At 41.9% G+C, this 21620-nt stretch overlaps 1 protein-coding gene across 3 annotated transcripts in view; it reads left to right on the top strand.

Annotated features, from left to right (window-relative positions):
• Positions 1-21620, top strand: part of TRPM2 (transient receptor potential cation channel subfamily M member 2) — a 55160-nt gene that overhangs the window by 24057 nt on the left and 9483 nt on the right. For all 3 annotated transcript variants that reach the window (XM_061634418.1, XM_061634417.1, XM_061634416.1), the window contains 12 exons: positions 322-451; positions 8248-8393; positions 9567-9679; positions 13070-13283; positions 14033-14151; positions 14590-14722; positions 14880-15051; positions 15830-16013; positions 16424-16605; positions 17762-17894; positions 18302-18389; positions 18828-18915. In XM_061634418.1, the coding sequence (XP_061490402.1) occupies positions 322-451; positions 8248-8393; positions 9567-9679; positions 13070-13283; positions 14033-14151; positions 14590-14722; positions 14880-15051; positions 15830-16013; positions 16424-16605; positions 17762-17894; positions 18302-18389; positions 18828-18915 (1702 nt within the window). The remainder of the gene's footprint in view (positions 1-321; positions 452-8247; positions 8394-9566; positions 9680-13069; positions 13284-14032; positions 14152-14589; positions 14723-14879; positions 15052-15829; positions 16014-16423; positions 16606-17761; positions 17895-18301; positions 18390-18827; positions 18916-21620) is intronic.

The following is a 21620-nucleotide window of genomic DNA, read 5'->3' as shown; positions in this document are numbered from 1 at the left end:
TTGTAGAAGATTATCCTAGATTTCTATGTACGGGATTTATTATTATTGTTATTATTGGCAAATATATCTTCAGTCTTGTAACTGCAGTCTGAAGCCATACAGGCTGCTCACAGGTTTACTATCTCAGTGAGAATCAGGCATTTGCCAGGGTATATAGAAGCCAGGAATGGCAAACTTGTCTGTAGACAAGGAGTTGGGGTGGTGATCAGTTCTGAAAGAGCAGTAACCTCCCTTCCAAAAAAAGAGGATGCCTGAAGGTTACATGGTCAACCTGGGACCAGAAATATTGTGTTCTTGCTAATCTGAGTTCTTTTGCTTCAGAGCCAGGACTGCATTGCAGCAGCTTTAGCCTGCAGCAAGATACTGAAGGAGCTGTCCAAGGAGGAAGATGACACTGACAGCACAGAGGAAATGCTGAACCTGGCAGAGGAGTATGAATATCGAGCCATTGGTGAGTTTAGGGTGGGCTGGTATCAGGGCAAATTAGCAACATATATCATCCTTCTGAACTGGAAGCAGAACTTCCTGGCCTGCTTCTTTCCTGATTCATCCTCTACATTGCATTGGCCTTTTGCAGTTCCCAAGCCTCAAAACCCACCAGGTTAGTAGATGTTATCCTGTGGGTCCCAACCCGTCTCCTCCACTCAGACTACAGACCACCATGGCATTATCTCATAAAAGTCTGGAGCCTAACTATAACCATGCAAATACCATGGATACAATTCTCACTGAAATGTGGAAATTTTGTATGCAGGTGCTGTGCTAGTAATGCAGAGTAAACCCTGGGATCAAGGAGCTCAGAAGCTACAATACAACTATGCCTATTCCTCCCTCCTACCTAAGTCTATTTTAAAGGGCTCCCCACAAACACATGCATTTAATTCTGCTCCTTCCTGAGCTCTTGGATTTCAACCAGCCACATATCATAGCTGTAATCTCTGTTGCTGTGACTAGAAATGCAATGTCAAGAACAGAAATGGAGAGCCTGTGGCCTTCCAGCTATAGCTGGACTACAACTTCTGTCATCCCTAAGAATGCAGGAACAGCCAATATTCTTCCAGCTGGGCTTACTTGTAGTATTGGAGCCAGAGTAGGGGTGGGTGGAGTTTTTATAACAGATTGTGGGGAGGTAGGCAACAGGCATAGGGAAGGTTCAGTTATCCTCACCTACACATCTCTCTTGCTCTTAAAAATCAGTGCTTCCCTTCCCCATGATTATAAGCAATTTGGTCAGACCTGAGTTTAAAAAGGTGCCACAGTCACATTTGAGGCTTATCCACATGATTTTTCTTTTTTTAACGTGTGCTATTGCTTCTTGCCTCCTTGCAATCCACATAACATTTACCCCCACTTGTGGGGAAGGGAGTTTTATCCTCCATTTTACTCCCATTAACTGAATAGTCATATTAATGATGATATTATTATTATACAGTACTTCTCAAAGCACACCTGTGTATTTATGCACCTGTACAGCTCCAAATATATGTTTTCAATTAAAAATGCTGCTATCTGTGCTGCTTCCTTGAACAAATGCAGGCTGAAGTGAGGCATAAACATGCTGTGGGAAAGAAGCAGTGAGAAGGGGCTGCCTGTGTAACACATAGTGCGAGGTGGAGGATAAACGATGGCAGGGAAGACATAGAACACTGCTTGAGAAGGAGGTGCCAAAAACCTCTGAGAGTTGGCTGCCTCTGCTTTTGTCATTCTCTCTCTCTCTCACACACACACACACCATCCCCCTAACTTTCTCATGACCATTTCAGTTCCGTTATGGGAGTTGTGTTCCATGAGAAATTCATGTTGTGCTGGGGTTTGAGGTCCCCCTTAGGGACTGTTGGGGCTGGAGCCAGATGCAGTCTGGCCACTAGCCACTGACTGAGGAGGAATGGATGTTTTATAAGACAAAGACAGCACCTACTCCAATGGAAGTAGCATACCTGAAACCAGACCAACCATGGGGAAGGCCATGAAGACTACAGATAAGCCATTAGGAAACTCCTGTATATCAGCACTGTTTCTAGGCCGGACATGATGATAGCAGCGGGATACTTGTGCAGGAAAACCAGCTCACCAACCAAGAAGGACTGGGAAGCAGTCAAGAGATTGGTTAGATACCTGAAGGGCACTGCATCCTGAAAGCTGAAGTTGGCTGCTACCAAAGATCCCAAGCTGGTGAGGTATGCGGACACTGACTGGCCTGAAGACACCACAGATCAGAAATCCACCAGTGTAAACGTCTTCTACAATGAAAATTCAGCAATCTGCTGGGCAAGTAAAAAACAAGAGACTGTAGCACTATCTTCCACAGAAGCAGACTATGTGGCAGCTTCTGAAGCAAGCAGACAGTTAGTACAGCTGCTTTCACTCTTTAAAGAACTAGGCATCTCTATACCTGGCCCTGTCACAATGCATGAAGACAACCAAGGATGCATCGGATGTGTGGAGTCAGAAGGCATGAGTTCATGAACAAAGCCCATAAACATGAAACACCATTTCATTAGAGAAACCTATGTCCAGGGACTACTCAAGATGGAGTACTGTCCAACCGAAGAGATGCCTGCTGACGCTCTGACAAAGGCATTGGGAAAAGTCAGGTTCAAGAAACTGAGACAAGATGAACCTCGTGACCTAAACCAAATGCTAGTTGAGAAGGGTTTGTTAGAAGTGTGACAAGAGCAACTCCCATTTGGTCCAGTTTGCACAGGGAGAGAGACAGAGAGATAGTCCTCATAGCTGGCTAGGCTACCACTGCCCTGCGCTCATCTTTTCTGTCTGTCTTCCTTCCTTGTAAACTGATATGTCTCAGGGAGCTATTCACACCTCTGACTCACCTTCCTGTTTCTCTCTTCTCTGCTGACCACCAGAGAAGGAGCCATGTTCTCTTTGTCTCCTCTCCTCTAGCATGAGGGGCAATGTCCAGGCATGGTCATTGCAGCCTCCAACTTAGCTAGCTAGATGGAAGTAGCACATTTCCTATCCAGTATATATTCCTATTAATAAAGTAGTCTTTTTAATTTTGAAACCAAGTCTAAGTCTGAGTGATTTAAAGCAAGGTAAAAGCTCACTTTCTCTTAGGTAAAATCAAACACATGCAGCACAGAGCACTGAGCAAGCTACACTAAGCTAAACTCTGCTAGTTTACTAACTCTCTGATTGGTCTACCAGCCATTGGAGAACCCAACAAAAATGACCATGAATGTATTTTTTTAAATTTGGTGGGTGAGAGAAAATGACATTTGGGGTGGGGATGGAGGAAAAGAGTCACTGTCTGCACAAGTGTACATATGTGTACATGTTGAGTTCATGCCTTACCACAAAGTCTCCTGAATCCCTCATCCACCTATTTGAACTTACGAACTCAATTGAATTCACCATTGGTGGATAAGAGAAGAAAGAGTGGAAATTCTTCCAGTATAGAGCCAGCTGATCGCCGTTTATTTAATACAGGCAATACATTGAATACCCTCCCGGAAGAAAAACTTCTTCAAGATTTATATCCCGACTTTACTTTGGAGCAACAGACGGAGACTATTATTAGATTGAAAAAGTTAATACAGACTTTAGAAAATAGTAGAAAATCATCTATTCTACTTGAAGCCCAGGAATCTCCAGCTAAACTTAATTTAGGGGATAGACTAAATCCCTATCTGGACTACAATTTGGCACAACCATCAGATGTTAATCTCTCAAATACCTCCTCATTGCTTACCCCTCTTACTCTACCCTATCGATCTTTGGAGGATAACAAAATTGATTTAGACCCTCCTATAAGTAGACAGATTGAACATAATGAAATAATGACACAGAAACAGAAATCTACATGCCCCATTATGAACTGACTAGAACCAAATCCCAAATCGAAGCCATTAAAAATAATATCATGGAATATTGCTGGATGGAATAGTAATTCCATCAACCAAGATACGAAAATCTTTCTGGCTTCTTACGACATAATAACTTTGCAAGAAACCTGGATTACAAACGAACTGATATTAGAAGGCTTTCTTTCCTTCTTTTTGCATGCAACACCTAATGAAAAGGGAGGTAGACCCAAAGGTGGGATCTGCACATTTATATCTAATTCTTTGAAGGTTAAGGCCACAATCTCTGGGAAGTTACAAGATCTCGCTATTGCTCTTACCCTGGATTTTACGAAATTCTCAGTGATACTCATTAATACATATTTACCACCTGCTCGAAATAACAATATAGCTAATGAAAGAATTGCCCAGTTGGAGATTTTTATTTCGAAATTGATGATGGAGAACCCAGAAAAACATTTGATCTTACAAGGCGATTTTAACGCCCGAATTGGCCCTTCAGATAAGGTATTATACCAAAACTACCACCAACTATCCTTATTGCCACCGGAGATTCTAAATATTCCTGCTCGCTGCTCAAAAGACAGTGGAATAAACTATACTGGCCTTTCATTGATAAAGATGTGCAACGAAGCAAATCTGATTTTGCTGAATGGGAGAACCCCTGGCGACATCCCAGGGGGATTTACTTACCATGCAACAAACAGATCATCCCTCATTGATTTGGTATTTGTCTCAATAGATCTTTTTTTACTGACAAATAAATTTTATATTGAACATCGACCAGAAAGTGACCATTTACCTGTGACAATAGAAATTAACTTTGACTCAAAGGATCTCCATTTATCTTATAGAACATTCACCAACAGTGATATAGAATTCCGTTCAATCAGGGTTAAATGGTTACCTAAGCTTAGCATTGAGATATATAATATGTTGAACTCTTTACCCATTCTTAAAATAAAAGACGATCTCCTGGAATCCACTTCTTCCAATACCTTTTTTCCCACTTTTCAAAAACTCATGATAAATGTTCAAACAATTATTCACAAAAACATGTGCTCTCGAGCACCTCCTGGCCGTTTAAAATCTAAACCATGGTTTGATGATCAATGTGTTTTAATCAAAAAACAAATGATAAACATCTACCAGAGAGCTATTACTACAGGGTCCTGTGAGGACTTACACGAATATTGTGAAACAAAGAAAAAATATAAAATTCTTATTAAGAATAAAAAACAACAAGAAATAGACTGCTTATGGCGGAATCTACTTGAAGCTGCCAAATTAAAAAATTCCAGTAAATTTTGGAGCCTTGTTACATCATATTGGCCGAAATCACAATTCCAAAATACTGTAAGTGTACCAGCTCATATCTGGGAAAATTTTTTTTACAACTTATACTTAGATCGAATAGATCCAAGTCCAATGATATATTTGTTAAATGAGAACATCCAGGAATGGCCTCCAGTTAGTAATCAAGAAATTATGTACTTAATTTCAAAACTGAAACCCAATAAAGCCCCCGGGCCAGACAACATTCCACCTGAAGTCTTTAAATCTAACGCAAACTGGTGGGCGCCTGTACTTGCCTCATTATTCACACACATTGACTCAACATTAGGAGTGCCAGAAGATTGGGGACTTGCTACAATTGTTCCTATTTATAAAAAAGGACCTGCCAATGACCCGGCTAACTATAGACCGATCAGTCTGATAAACATAATCAGCAAACTGTATGCAGCTCATCTCCATATAAAATTAATTGAATGGCTCAAACAAAATAAGATATTAGCTATAGAACAAGCAGGATTTCGTACCAAACGATCAATTTTTGATCATATTTTGGTATTGCATCACTTAATTGACAAATATGCAGCTAGAAAAAATGGAATCCTTTATGCAGCATTTATAGATCTAAAAGCTGCATTCGATTCCATATCTCACCCCCGTCTCTGGTCGAAACTAAACTACCTCGACATGGATAGACGCCTCCTGGCTTTAATTCAGGGTCTCTATAGTAATACATCACTACAAATAAGATGCAGTGCTAAGGGCCATTTATCTAAGCCAGTCCCAACATCTAAAGGCGTCAAACAGGGCTGTGTACTTGCTCCTGTTCTATTTAATATTTACATCAATGATATAGTACAACAGCTAGCATCTGTCCCTGCTCATTCTCCTATTCTAGCCAAGAAATCAAGGAACATTTTATTATATGCAGACGATGTAGCTCTACTTTCTCGAACCTCTGTCGGTCTGAAACGCCTTTTAAATAGCCTGGTAGATTATTGTTCTAGCGAGCTGTTAACAATAAATTATGAGAAATCCAAAATTATTGCCTTACTCGTAAAAAGATAAACTATCGTTGGCAGATACAGGGCCATAAAATAGAACAAGTAAATTCATTCAAATACTTGGGATACATATTCCAAGCGTCAGGTAGCTGCCAGTTCCACAATAAACTTGCGATCTTAAATGCGCGAAGAACGATGAAAACTTTGTTGGCGTTCTTTTTTTCCAAAGGTGGACAAGCTTTCCTACCAGCTACAAAAATTTTTAACTCCAAAGTAATACCTCAGCTGACCTTTGGTTCTCAAACGAATAAAAATCTGAAATTCAATGAATTTGAATCAATCCAAACTATTTTCTTGAGGTCAATTACGGCAATTCCTTCATGTATCCCAAACAACATATTGAGACTGGAAGCTGGAGCATTACTAATTGAAACTAAGATCTGGCTTTCAAGAATTAACACCTGGTTAAAACTTACCTTTGACCCTATTGGACTTGCTCCTGATATCCTAAATGATAACTTCCAGTCGCCATGGGCAGATCTTGTAATTGAAAAATTATTAAAAATAGGTTTCTCCACCCAATATGTTCTTTCCCTGGGACATGATGCTGCCTTAGTAAATATCCGCCAGCGCTTGAAAGACTTAGATTTCCAACAACAGCTAGTCCTAGTAAAAAATCAAAGGCATAATGCCAAGTTCTTTATCCCAATGTCTTATTTAATGAATTTAGAAGTGCCAAAATATCGCAAAGCTTTTGCTTGGATTAGAATGAATACTCTCCCTTCAGCTGTTATGGACGGCAGATTCTCTAAAATCCCATATAAAGATAGGTTATGTCCCTGTGGGGAAAATGCCGTGGAAAATAACACACATGTCCTTTTCCATTGCACTCTATATAGGAATCTAAGGCACCATTTAATCACCCCTTTGCTGTCCTGTCTCCAGCATAAAAATGAACAATTTTGGCTAGAATATCTACTAAACGACACATCACCAAAGTAACCGTACAACTAGCAAAGTTTAGCTTTGTTGCACAAAAATTAAGAAATAATTTTATAAAAAATCTCCCAGACCAAGCTTAGTGGGATTTTAACTTTGAAGACATAATGAATGACAAATTGTAATCTGTAGTAAATTTTTAAAAAATTCTTGCTATATACTTACATAATACTTTTATCTATTTTATCTTTATTTACAACATATGTATATGTATAATCTACTAAACTTTGTACCCAATATTATTGGACTATATTGTTGTTAAAATATGTTGTTTTATAATGTTTCTTTGCTGACCATATGGTCGTAATAAAAACTATCTATCTATCTACATGTGGAGTTGTGTAAAAAAAAGAACTGTCAAACATCACATGGATCCTTCCACTTTTTATTGCGCTTCCTAGTGGCATGTAGCATGGACTCTCATTATAAACTAGGGTCTTATAGTGTGGTATAACATACAGTGTGCCCCATGGGCAGCAGTTGCATTTCAGAAAAATTCCAGTCTTTGAAATGTAAGGGACTGTAATGTGGATTCAACAACAGTCCAAGACTTGTTACTGTTTATTACATTTATATCCTGCCTTTCTTCTAAGGAGCTGAAGTAGGTATACTGGGCTCCTGCTGGGAGGAAGAGTGGGATATAAATCAAATAATAAATAATAAAATAAATAGGTATACACAGTTCCTCCTTCACCACCACCCAGTTTTGTCCTCACAACATCCCTGTGAGATGCGTTAGGCTGAGAGAGATAGTGACTGGCCCAAGATTATCCAGTGAGCTTTATGCCTGAATAGGGATTAGAACCCAGGTCTCTCCAGCTCTGATTTAACCATGACACTACACAGGTTTTCACAGTCTTAGCTGTGAAGTGTGTTAGGTAGCAACTCATCATTCTTCAACCTAAGCTACCTCATAGACTTGTTGTAAGGTAAAAATGCTCGGAGAACAGATGGGATGGTAATATAATGGAAATAATAAATATGGGTGCTATTCAGTGGTAAGCCTGCTGAGAGCAGACCCATTGAAGTAATGTCCATTGACTAACTTAGGTTCATTCATTTCAGTGGATCTGCTCTCAGTAGGACTTAATTGAATACAACCTTGTATCTCAACCCAGTTATTCTTCTAGGTGTCTTCACTGAATGCTACCGGAAGGATGAAGAAAGAGCCCAGAAGCTGCTGATTCGTGTGTCTGATGCTTGGGGGAAGACCACCTGCCTACAACTAGCCCTGGAAGCCAAAAATATGAATTTTGTGTCTCATGGGGGCATACAGGTGGGATTTGCTCACTTAAGACTGCTTACAAACAACAAAAGTGTTTGTTTGCTTCAAGTACTGTAGAAATGCTAATCTGATTTAAGGCTAATTGTACAATCTTATCCACTTCTTCCATTTCCTGCCACTGCTGCTGGAAGAACCTCACTCCTGTCCCAGTAAAAGGAACTTCTACACACACATTTCCAATGCCATTTCTGCTGATGCTCCAGGGATAGAAAAATTCACCCTCCTTAACTAGAGTTCCCTCCAACTACTGAGAAACTGCCTGCCCTTCCCTTTCCCTTTCAAAACTCCTGTGTCATCTTTCCTGCTGCTCCATAGAGGGAAAAGGCTCATGGTTTGAACTGCAGAAATTCCACAGCAAAGAGAGGTCACTTTAGAATGTAATGGTAGAAAATTGCTGGCCAGTGAATAGATGGGGAGTGGTGGCTTCTCAAACAACACTGCCAAACCAGATCTGCATTAGTTCACACCTGAAATTTTTTTTAGGAGAAATGTTGTCTGGATTTTTAGGAACAAATAAGAGTGAACATAAGAAGAACCCTGCTGGATCAGACCAAAGGCCTATCTAATCCTGCATTCTGTTTTCATAGTGGTCATCTAGATGCCAATGGGAAGCACAGTGTTGACTCTAGCGGGGAAGGGTGCTGGCTATTCTCAAAATACCTTTACTTCCAGGTTGCAAACATGCTATGGGGACACAGCAGTTAAGTGTAGGCATGTAGTTGTTACATGGTCTGAATTTTCCCAGTAGCATCTTACTGGGATTCCTAGTACTGCCAGTGATTCTGAACACAGCTTATGCCTGCATGAATCTCATGACATGCTGGGTCCTGAGATGCAGACACGGTGATGACTTTAATCTTGCCAGAGCATGTGACAATCTGTGTCTCTTTCCTTTGTTTTCTTTGCCAAGTTCAACCCCCCCCACTTAAGCAATTTTTATTGTGCAGTCCCTTATATTTAGACTATTTAGTATTTGTCTACAATTTTTTTTTTGCATAAAACCCACAGCAACCTCAAGCTGAGAATGTTGTCTGCTGTCTTCTCTGCAAACTGAGTCTGTCCCATCTTTTACCTTCTATCTGTGGCCTTACCTGGGACACATAAAACAGGCCACAACCTCCATTGTACCTTGTTTTCATGATGATGCTTTTCTCTCCTTTGCAGGCCTTCTTAACCAAAGTTTGGTGGGGGAAGCTGAGTGTCGATAATGGGTTGTGTTGGGTCATCATGTGCATGCTGTTCTTCCCCCTTCTCTATACTGGCCTCATCACATTCAGGTACTTTGCGTGGCTTGACTGCACCACCCTGTGGCATAGAGATTTAGCTTTCACATTTGTGTGCTTTAGAGGGCTGTTGTCCCCTCTCTGTGTGCTGTATGAGACAGCTCGGACAACAGCTAGACATGGCCAGTCCTCTCATTTGTTTCCTATAGTTCTCTGGTCTCTGCTACAAAGGTCTGGCTGATTATACAGCCACAAGAATGGCTCTCTACTATAGCCAGCATAGATTTCCTGTGTTCCGCAATGTTAAATTGAAAATAATTTTGCCATTCTGCTGCTTCCCATAAGCACATTTCAAAACAAAACCTTACAAAACATATAGTCCTGAACTCAGAAACACTTGCTTAACAACCCTCTAAATTTTCATGGTGATACACAAAACAGTCAGAGAGAATCAAGAGTTCAAAGTGTAAAACAAGAGGAAAAAAATTCAGACCCCTGTTGGACTTTTTTCTGTCAGTGGTCTCATAATGGATCGTCACCTTGTAGTGGTGAGTGGGCTTGCGTGTTCCAATGAACCCTGTGAGCGATGCCGTCGGGAGTCATGTACTCCCAGCAGGGTCACCCATGGCGGTAAGGTCAAGGGAGAGGAACCAGACAAAGAACGATCCAAGAAAGTCCTCAACGGCAGAACAGGCAGAGGATAGCAATGTGTATGTTACAACGGCTGTGAAGGCAGATGAAGGCTGCAGCAGATAAAGGACTTCCAATTGTCATGGTACCCATGCCATTGCATCAAAGCCTTTTTCTGTCAAGATTGTGTGTTGATTGCGGTGCACCAATCTCCCCACATAAAACAAATTCATGCACAGATGTCTTCCATAACAAAAGTCCCATGGTGATTGGCAAATGGCGATGGGGGCAGGACTGTGAAATCCAGAAGCCCCTAGTCATGGTTTGGTACATTGGCAGTGGATACAGATTCAGACGGATCCATTGTTAAAGACTATATTTTGGAAAACAATCTTACTCGGTCACGGGTGATCACCAAGAAGAATTTGTTGAAATTAATTAAAAATCAGCCATGTTCACAGAGTACCTGTAATCCTATTACTGGCCTTGCTCCATACTCTGACCTTCATCTTCTGCAGTTTAAAAAATGCATGGCTGATTTTTAATTAATTTAAGAAATTTAACATTGAAATATATTATAATGCTGGGCATGCTCAGTAAGAACCATCAGTGTTCTGAAAGCCAGACTCACAGCTGTTTGGCTTGGCTAATCAAGGGGCCACACCCACGCCAGACTTTTATTCCACTTTAGAAAGTCATGGCTTCCCCCCAAGAATCCTGAGAAGTGTAGCTTGTGAAGGGTCCTGAGAGTTGTTAGGAGACTCCTATACCCCTGACAGAGCTCCAGTGGCCAGAGTAGCCAGCTCCTCTTCTGGGGATTGTAGCTCTATGAAGGGAATAGGGCCTCTCCTAGCAACTCTCAGCACCCTTCACAAACAACACTTCCCAGGATTCTTTGGGGAAAGCCATGACTGTCCAAAGTGAAATAAAGGTCTGGTGGGGATGTCGCCAGGGACAGCTTTGGTTTAAATTTGGGTGGGAGACTACATGTGCCTGCTGTAGAATAAAAAGGCGGGAGGAAACCCTGAAAACAATTATACTGTTCACATTGTTTTCCTTTTGGAAAGGAAAGGGGCTTTCCCTCTGCCCAGTGCCCACTCACCCAATTTCCTCCCCTTCCCCGGCCCTGCCCCTCCCCCAGGTCAATTTCACCTATCCTATCCTAAGCATGATTGTACAGGAGTAAATCCCATTGAACTCAAAAAGCATGCAAATGATCAAACCTGCCCTCTCCTCCTCCTCCCTCCTATCCCCCCTCTTGCTCCTCCCCTCCCCTCCTTTTGCCCCTCCCTCTCCTGTCCCCTCTCTCTCCCCCATAGTCAGTTTTACCTATTCTAAGCATGATTTATTTCATTATTCATCCTAGAAATCTGTGTCAAATTTATTTTTATTAATTTCAAAGCCTTTTTATTGGTCAGTGTCATATGATGTTGGAGACAGCCTATTGTGTTTCAAACTGGAGGTTATGTTCTATTTCTATTTTGGGTGCATTAACAGTTGAATCTGAAACTGCAGTTTGATGTAAAATCAGACTGATTACAATATGTGCTACTTAAGCAATGAATCTAGCTGTTGGAAAAAAACAAACTTGGTCTGCCCAAGATACATGTTTTCAGCCTGCTATGCTTAAACCACTCCACTTAAGGAAGGGTGGGCATGGTCAATTAAAAACATAGAGCATACCCAGAAATTTGCTAGAATATATTTCACCTCCCACTGTTTTATCTTGTGCAAACTGAGACATTCCTCATGTCCACTGAAGGCTATTCTGCAGAACAGTCAGTGCCATTATTCTACAATTATTCCACTGCCCTGGTGCATTCACTATAGCTGCCCAATTTCCCTGCTTTTTAAAGTTTGATAGAAATATGTTGGCTATAGGTACATTCTTAAACTGTAATATTTTTTGCCTATTAGTGAATTTACATATTCTCTCTTCACATGACATATCTATCAATGCGAATAACGTGAATAATATTGATTTCTCAATGTGCATGTCAGTGCTACATTCTTTTTGAAGTATGTTTATTTGTGAGCATGATATTATGCTTTCCAGGGGCAGTTGTGCCACTGCTGATGACAGTCCTGCAACCGAGGCCTAACTTACCCGAGTAGTTATCCTGTCTGAAACTTGGCTGAGTGAGACTGTATGGTGAATGAGACAAATCTAAAGTCACTTATGAAGACCTAGCAGGCATACTGAAAGATCGTCTTATCCCTTATATACCCAGTCGATCACTGCGCTCTGCAGGTCAGGGCCTCCTGCAGATACCATCTTATTAGGAGGTCCATTTCTGCACAACATAGGAAGCAGACCTTTAGTGTTGTAGCACCTACCCTTTGGAATTCCCTCCCCTTAAATATTAGAAAAGTGTCATTTCTGTTATCTTTTTGGAACCTATTGAAGATCTTCCTCTTTTAACAAGCCTTTTAAATAGAAACCTTATCCCAGTTTGTGTCTAAGTTGGAATTGCTTTTTCAGATGTTTTTTCAGATTTTTTAAAAAGATGTTTTATTTTTTAAATGTTTTTGAGATGTTTTTTTTTTAGATGTTTTTCATGTTTTATTGTTTGTTTGCAGCCCTGGGCTCCTTCTGGAAGTAAGGGTGGGATAGAAGTTTAAATACTACTACTACTACTACTACTATTACTACTACTACTGTTGTTGTTGTTGTTAATAATAATAATAATAATAATAATAATAATAATAATAATAATAATAATAATAATAATAATATGGAAGAAAGAATCATGCAAAAATGAGAACCCCCAGTTGCAGTATCAACTGTCATTCTTCCTTCCTTCCTTTCCACAGAGATAAGAGGCTGCAGCCGATGACTTGCCTGAATCGCTTCCAAGCCTTCTTCACTGCTCCTGTCGTCATCTTCCACCTCAATATCCTTTCCTACTTCAGTTTCCTTTGGCTTTTTGCCTATGTGTTGATGATAGATTTCCAGTTAACTCCATCCTGGCAGGAGTATGTCATCTATATCTGGCTCTTCTCCTTGGTGTGTGAGGAGACACGTCAGGTATTGGCTATGGAAAGCATAACGGAGTTGACGGCCACAATGCAATTCAAAGGCAGTGCTTTTTAGTGTCTGTTACCTTAGGGTAGGTGTGGGGAGCCTTTTTTAGCCAAGGGCTGGATTTCCTCACAGGCAACGTTCCAGCAGTGCCACTAGTGGATGGGGCCTGAGCCAAAAGTGAGCATGACCAGGGACAAGAGCTACAGATGTTATTTTTGTCCTCTTACCTTTACTACATTCTAGCCATGCAAAAGTCAGAGGTTTCTACAGACACACACCACACCTCTCTCCATCCAGGCAAGCAAAAGGCATGATCCCTGTTCAAGAACACATGCCAGCCATTCTTGAAGAGTACCAAGAGGGATGGTGAGGGTTGTGGGTGGGCTAGGGAGGAGCCATGACCTGAAGAGAGACTCAAGAGCTAGATAGAGAAACCAGGAGGGCTACATTGGGTCTCTGGGCCTGAGATTCCCCCTTTCTTCAGCTTTTGATCCTTCTGAAATTCTTGTTTTATTTCTGAGGCGTGTGTGATTGTTACTCAGCTGTCCGAACCAACTTCCATGACAGTTGTAGGGATATTGCATTTGATCTACTGGCTTATTATCAGATATTAAGCCGGTTTCCTAGTTCATGTGTAATTGGAAAGCATGGCTTATCAAACTCCAAATGTTTTCAGGAGAGGGGAGGAGGGATCGTCTCCTAATTTTTAATCCAGTAAGCTATGGTCAGTAAAACCTTTTTTCTTCCTTTAGCTTTTTTATGATCCTGATGGGTTTGGCTTTGTGAAAATGGTTTCCTTATACCTCAGTGACTTCTGGAATAAATTGGATGTGTGTGCCATCCTAATCTTTATAGCTGGGCTGACCTGCAGGTGAGTTAATATGTAATAATTATGCCAACTAGCTGGAAAGGGAAGAAAAAAAGGAATGTTTAGAAATTTAAGTGTTTGTTTTTTAAATCGAAATGCTGATTTCTGCTGAAAATGTTCATCAAAGTGCAGATCACTTTGCCCAGGTATCCTGAGGGCAGGCTTGTGCTGACATTGTATTTTCCTGCTTTGGACCTCTGCTGGAAAAGTTTGTTTTAAACTGCTGCTGAATTGTCTTTATGGATGAATTATTTTAAATGATGTTTGTGATATGTGTTGTTTTTATGGTATTTTGTGCACCACCCGAATGTCCCTTGAAGTGGTGGTCTATAAAAATGAATCATAGTAAAATAAATAAATTGTACCATGGTGTATGTAAAGCTGATGGCTAGTGGGCCATAGTTCCCTTATTAATAAGTATGTTTTTGTTTCTTTACCCAGATGGATTCCAGCTACTTTATATCCTGGAAGGATCATACTGTCTCTGGCTTTTATTGTTTTTTGCCTGCGTTTAATGCACATTTTCACAGTCAGTAAAACTCTAGGCCCCAAGATCATCATAGTGAAGAGGATGGTAAGTTGTTATTTCAGCTGATAAGCACCATGGTGACTGCACACAGTCCCTGTCATTCCTTTTCTAATGAGGATGCCAGAATTAAAGAGGCCCTGGGGTGACGGTTGTTCCCATGGCAAAAAAGATACGACTTCTGCTTTGTTTTGTGGATTTACAGATGAAGGATGTCTTTTTCTTCCTCTTCCTCTTGGCTGTTTGGGTCATGTCCTTTGGAGTAGCTAAGCAAGCTATCTTGATCCACAATGAGAAGCGTGTGGACTGGATCTTCCGGGGTGTTATTTACCATTCTTACCTGACAATATTTGGACAGATCCCTTCCTACATTGATGGTATGGAATACAGAATCATTTCATAATCTGGACTAGCAAAGGTCAGCTTGTTTGAATGGCTCACTTCACCACTAGCGATGTATTCAACAGCTCCAGATTGGCCCAGGCCTAGCCTCACATGGGGGCACTTGTACCAATTATATGAATGGCTGGTTAATTGAGTAGACATGATAATAGAGCTTTTTAGATCAAATATGGCTGCCTGCTACAGCTGTCATTGAGACTACTATGCCAGAACCAACAATCATGCTGTTACAACATGTTGCTTATCTTTACAAGCCCAGTGGAGCCCCTTATATTATGCCAATTCTGGTTTGATTAAGTAGCATTTGAAGTATATGCACCAAGATTTGCTTCTTAATGTCAAGGCCGCTACATCACTGTGTTTCTCAGCCCTGGTTCTTAGACTGATGCTATAAAGAGCACTCCAAGCAACCACAGGGTCCCCAAATGATCTCTTGTGACATGCGTCTGGCAGCAATCCGTTGGCAGCACATCTTAATAACATTTTGTAGAGGGGGGAAGAAAAGTGTGTGATGGTGGGAATCAGCTCTCAGATTAGTTCTAGATTTTAAATCAATCAATTTACGACCGGGTCATTCATTCCAGCCCTTCCAAAAACTTTATTTTCCAAACTCTTAACAGAGTTTGACACCTGTCATTCTCTGTTATAGATATGGCATTTCAAATTACTCTCAGTAGGCAAGAAAATAGGATGAGGACTTCCTATTACAGGAACAGTGCAACACTTGTTGGGTTCAATTGTGTTTTACGGCAGGAGTGAACTTCAGCCTTGATCAGTGCAGTCCGAATGGGACTGACCCATACAAGCCCAAGTGCCCCGAGAACAATGAAGCCAACCAGCAGCCCATCTTCCCTGAGTGGCTGACAGTCATCTTGCTCTGCCTGTACCTGCTCTTCACCAACATTCTCCTCCTCAATCTCCTCATTGCAATGTTCAAGTGAGTACTGTTGCCCTCCCTTACGACAAAAAACTCTGAGGCTCACAGGTGAAGAAAACCTAAAGCACTGGGTCCCTGCCCTTAGATCTATTACTTTTCTTGTAATTACATTAAGCCCAGCTTGCCAATGTGCAGCATGCATGGGACCAAATGAGAGATTACATGGGCCAATTCAGGACATCACTAGATCAGCTAAGCAGAGGTAGTATTAACAGGTAGTAACAGGCAGTTCCGTAAGGCACATTCTTCCACTGTTCAGGATGGAGATGTGCTTCTACAGGACTTTGTTTCTCCATCCCTACTTATGGGATGTTTAGGAGAGGACCATCACACTGTGTATTCAACAGATGTTTAGATGATTACAGCCACAGAGTGGTATAGCTAACACTTGCATTTTGCTTCTCTCCCAGCTACACATTCCAGCAGGTGCAGGAGCACACTGATCAGATCTGGAAGTTTCAGCGTCATGACCTGATTGAGGAGTATCATGGCAGGCCCCCTGCTCCACCACCCTTCATTCTTCTAAACCACCTGCAGCTCTTTGTCAAGCGGATCATTTTCCGGAAGCCAGCCACACGGCACAAGCAGCTCAGTAAGCAGCTTTGCTGTGTAGGGCCTTGCTGAATCAGTGTTGTAGGGGCAACTTGACCAGAGATATGCGGGCACACCATCACTTCTGACCGCTAAATGATGACTTGTGTCATTCACCAATCCTGGAAGGAAAGGGAGGGGGAAGATTAGAAATGGGTGATTTTGAAGCATGTGCAATAATGAGGGATATTGGAGCCATTGGGCATCTTACGAGGCCCTGGAGAACTCTAGCCATATTGTTTGGCTGGCTGGTACCCTAATCTCTTCTGTGCCTTTTTTTCACAATCTATATGTGCTGCTTTCTCCACTGACATTATGGAATGCAGGACATGTGAGGGTGGCATAGAATGTTTGAAGAAAGCCAGAGGTGAAGTCTGTGAGTGACAGTTGGAAGACAAGGGGAAGGAGAAGAGAAAAAGCTGAAGAGAGTCAAGGGAAGAAAGCAAACAAATTAGAAAGCAGAAAGAAAAGTTGAATCTGATATACTGAAAAGACCTGTGACAGCTATGGTGATTTAATTCGCAACAATTGACATTGTTTTTTCCAGGAATGGGGTACTTGTACCCTCAGCCTAATTTCATGCAGGTGGGGGGAGCCCAGAGGCGGATGGGGAGAACAAGAGGGGGGAAGAATGGAGGAGGGGAAACGATGGCATAATGGGAAAAAAGGAGGGGAGGAAGCCTTCTGCAAGCAATCAGGTCAGACCTCTGGCAAGAGTGATTTGTCTCTCTCCACAGTCTACTGGGCAGGGCGGAAGGGAGGAAGGAGGAAAGAAAAAGGGTTTGGTAGACAAACAGAGAGGTAGTGGCCTCTTCCACTTTCACCTCTGGCCCCATCTACCACCAGCTTCAGCTCCACCTACCACCAGTATGCTGCTCCTGACAGATTGTTCCCATGGGAATACGGTTCCTGGCAGAAAAAAAGGGTTCTTTAATAAATCCACTGTTGTCAAGTAACTAGCAGTGGTTTAGGCTGGGCATTGTGGGGCATTCTGTGTATTTTTTGTTAGAATTATTAATTAATTAGCTGTGTTTACCATTAGAAGGTAACGTAGTATTATATTCATTAGACCTGACTGATTGCCAACCTGCCTCTCCTTGCTCATAACTGGGAACTGTGTACATTGCAGTTCTTCTTCTGTTTGTTTTGGTCTGCAGAAGAGAAGCTAGAGAAAAATGAAGAGGCAGCTCTCTTGTCCTGGGAGATGTTCCTGAAGGAAAACTACTTGCAAATCCAACAATGCCAACAGAAGCAGAACACTGAGCAGAAGATCCAGGACACTGCAGAGAGGTTAGGGCTATCTTTGCTATGCTAAGTAGTCATCAGCACCAGACAAACTGGGTGTCCTAGTCCTGGGAATCATGGGAGTATACCTCAGAAGAACTTGTGGGATTTGACAGCTGATGCTCTGCTACTTCATACTGACCCTCAAGGCTTCATGATTGCTGGGAGTTATCACAGCTTCCTTACCCCATCCCATTTTGCCCATCATGATTTAGATGTGGAAATAAGTGTCATGAGCCCATACGCCAGTCTAGCTAGGGAAGAGGTGCACTCTTGTTCAGTGTTAGAAAGCACCCTGACTCATTCACTGGGGCTATAAAAAATACCCTAGAGCAGCAAGTTTAGAGGCCTCAGTGGTCCTCCATAGGATTCTGCCTCAACCTCTCAATGAATGCTGTTCTCTTTTTTTCAAGAGTGGATATGCTAGTAGAAATGCTGGATCTTGATCGGGTGAAAAGGACAGGGCTGGTGGAGCAGAGGTTGGTGTATCTTGAAGAGCAGGTAAGGGTGATTTCTAAAGCTTCCTCACATATGAGTCCACCTAGAGAATGCTGAAGGCTTATGTGAAGGGTGAGATCAACTGGAGCTTGTCAGCCCTGTCAGAAAACTGGAAAGGGTGGAAAGTAAATTAGGTCAGGTATCCTGTCTTGTGTCAGCCACACTTCTTAAACACAGAGGAGTCTCTTAAGTTCCGGTTTCTTTCTGCCAATTGTCAGTTCATCTACATGCTTAGTCTTATCTATGTGGAGAAGTTGTTCTTTGGGGAAGGGAGACCCTTGAATGATTTGCCAGTAAGAAGAATGTGTATCCTGGACCCAAACTAGGGAAAAGTTCACTTCCAAGTTCCTCAGCAATCTTATCTTCTTCCTTTTAACCCCCCTTTAGTTGTTGCTTGGTTAGTGCAGACATTAAAAAGTCTGATGGACTGCTTCTTTGTAGATGTTCCAGTTTTCAAAGGCACTACAGTGGATTGTTCATTCACTGTCTAGCAGTGGGTTTGGATCAGAGGAAGATGTTCCCATCATAGGTATGTCTGGCTGCAAATATATGAGTCTGAGGGCTGTTTCTGAGATATATTTTGCATTATGGTTCTAATACTTTAGTACAAAATTAGATATACACTACATCACTTATCAGGGCATCCTTTTCAGCTTTTCCTGAAATACTTGCAGACAGAACCCTAATCCTTTCTCTGTCCCTGCGTGTATTTTTTAGAGAAACACCATGAAATACACATTCACATGTGCGCACACACAGAGAATTCATAACTGAAGTGAAATGTGTGTAGTTTCTACTTGGGTTTTGGAAGCTGGGTGCAAAATATATGACAAGATGTAGACCTGAGATGGACCAAGTGCAAGTATGTACAAGTTGTTTTGTCCAACTCATTTTAAGCCATATTGTTCTGGTGGGCAGTATTTTTTCTAGGGGTGGCAATTTCCTAATTTAACCCATTGTAGCTAATTAGAAGAAAAATATTGTTAAGGGTCAGTCTGCTGAACCACATCCCACTATTACAATGAAAAATTGGAGGGGGCAGTAGGGTTTGCAGCTTATGGGCAGAAGAAATCACAGGAGTAAAAAAACAGTTTGCAAGGCATGGCAGGGAGTATAAAATATCTCTTGAGGTACAGAGCAGCTGAATTTCTGACAGCACAGGATAGCCTTCAGACAGAAGGGGGGAGAGGGAAATTTAGGGAGGAACTGTATGACTGTATGTGTTTTATCTGCTGAATTTCCTCATTTTCATTGCAACCACTGAAAACTAGGCTTGCCAATTGACCTGAAAATCCCTAGCTGGCCCAGCTCCTGTGCTTTTAACAACCATACAATGTGCAGAAATCAGCAGAGGATGATTGCCCCTTTTAAAATCATTCTGCCACTTTGGAAATCATTCAAACTAAATTTCAGAAAGCTATATCTGGAGTCCCGAATTGTGTGCCCAACGCAATCTTGCAGTTAAGAGGTGGAGCAAATTTCTGCAGAGGCCTGTGTGTAGGTGCATAAGTAAATTTTTGGCTGAAGACTATTTTCTTTCCTGCGAGACTGGCTCCACAAACTCTAACCGATGGGAAAGGGCACTATATGAGAAGCTAGGAAATCTTAGTTTCACTTCTAGTGCTTTTTTAGGTCTTGGAGATACTAAAGCTACAGTTACTATCCGACAACGAATTTGGGATACAGAATTGCAAAATCACTTAAGCATTTGTACCCACAAATTATTTGGCAAACTTGACTATCCCTAAATTTAGAAAAGTGTTCACATTGGCCAGACTCAATGTTTTCCAGTCATACTTCTGTAAGGAAGATTCAGGAGGGTTACTTATCATGAACAAGTACAGTAGGGCCCCGCTCATATGGCAGATTCCATTCCAGGCCCCCACCAAAAAGCGAAAACTGCCGGAAAGTGGGGTTCTACTCAGCTGTAGTGTGGGGAGCTCCAGATGACAGGGATCAGCTGGAGCGTGTGAGCTCCCCGCGCTCCAGCTGATGAGCTGGAGCATGCAATCAGCTGAAGCTCCAGCTGCCACACTCCAGCTGACGGATCAGCTGGAGTGCGGCATCAGCTGGAGCGTGGGGAGCTCATGCGCTACAGCTGATCCCTGTCAGCTGGAGTGCGATTGCATGGGGAGCTCACACACTTCAGCTGATTGCTGTCAGCTGGAGCGTGGTGGCTGGAGCTCCCCACAATACAGCTGATTGCCCTGCTGGCGCCACTGTATTAGCACAACACTGAAAAGCGGGGCGCCGACAAGCGGGGCCTTACTGTATGTTCTTGCGAGGTGAAAGAAGTGGAAACTGTTGACATGTTTTATAATATTGCTCCTTCTATAGTGATATCCTGTCCCAATGTTATAGAAAATTCCTAGCAGATCTGATGAATTTTACGTACTGTCAGATCAGAATTCTCAGGTTAATGCTAAAGTGGCTAGTTTCTGTGCAGCCGCCATTGCTTGTCATAGACTGATCAAATAATTTTTAATTTTTTTACCAAGGCTTTTACACCAGGATTTGAGTGCTTCTGTATTATATGATAGTATACCCTCCGTGGCACAGAGTGGTAAGCGGTGGTAACGCAGCCGACGCTCTGCTCACGGCCCGAGTTCGATTCTAACGGAAGGAGGAAGTCGAATCTCCGGTAAAAGGGGTCGAGGTCCACTCAGCCTTCCATCCATCTGTGGTCGGTAAAATGAGTACCCAGCATATGCTGGGGGGTAAAGAAAGGCCGGGGAAGGAACTGGCAATCCCACCCCATATATACAGTCTGCCTAGTAAACGTCACAAGACGTCACCCTAAGAGTCGGAAACGACTCGCACTACAAGTGCGGGGACACCTTTACCTTTATACTGTATTTCATATTGTTTTGGATTTTAAGTATTGTACTTTGCATGAGCTGGTCAATGACCAAAATCAATCAATCAATCAAAGCACAGGACGATTGTAGAGCACGGAAACCAACACAAACCCTTGCAAATGTTGCCCTAGGAATCAGATACAGGCAAAGAAGCAACAGCATCCAGTAAAAGTTGGTCACCCCATTAAAGACATGGTTGGTGGGAAAGTTGGCTACTTTTATTTCTAAAGTTTTTTCACTAATAAATTAGCCACTCAATAGGTAACAGTTGCATGTGAAATCTTGCCTTTCTAAATCACGTGTTATTTCTTAATAATAAGGGTGTTTCTTCCTTTTTCCATTGTTTCTTATTTTCAGTTTCAAGTTTGCCTGATGA

Source organism: Rhineura floridana, chromosome 7 (genome assembly GCF_030035675.1).
Source record: "Rhineura floridana isolate rRhiFlo1 chromosome 7, rRhiFlo1.hap2, whole genome shotgun sequence".
In the NCBI taxonomy this organism is placed as follows: domain Eukaryota; kingdom Metazoa; phylum Chordata; class Lepidosauria; order Squamata; family Rhineuridae; genus Rhineura; species Rhineura floridana.
The sequence above is the reverse complement of the archived record's forward strand: the minus strand, read 5'-3'. Positions and strand labels throughout refer to the sequence as shown.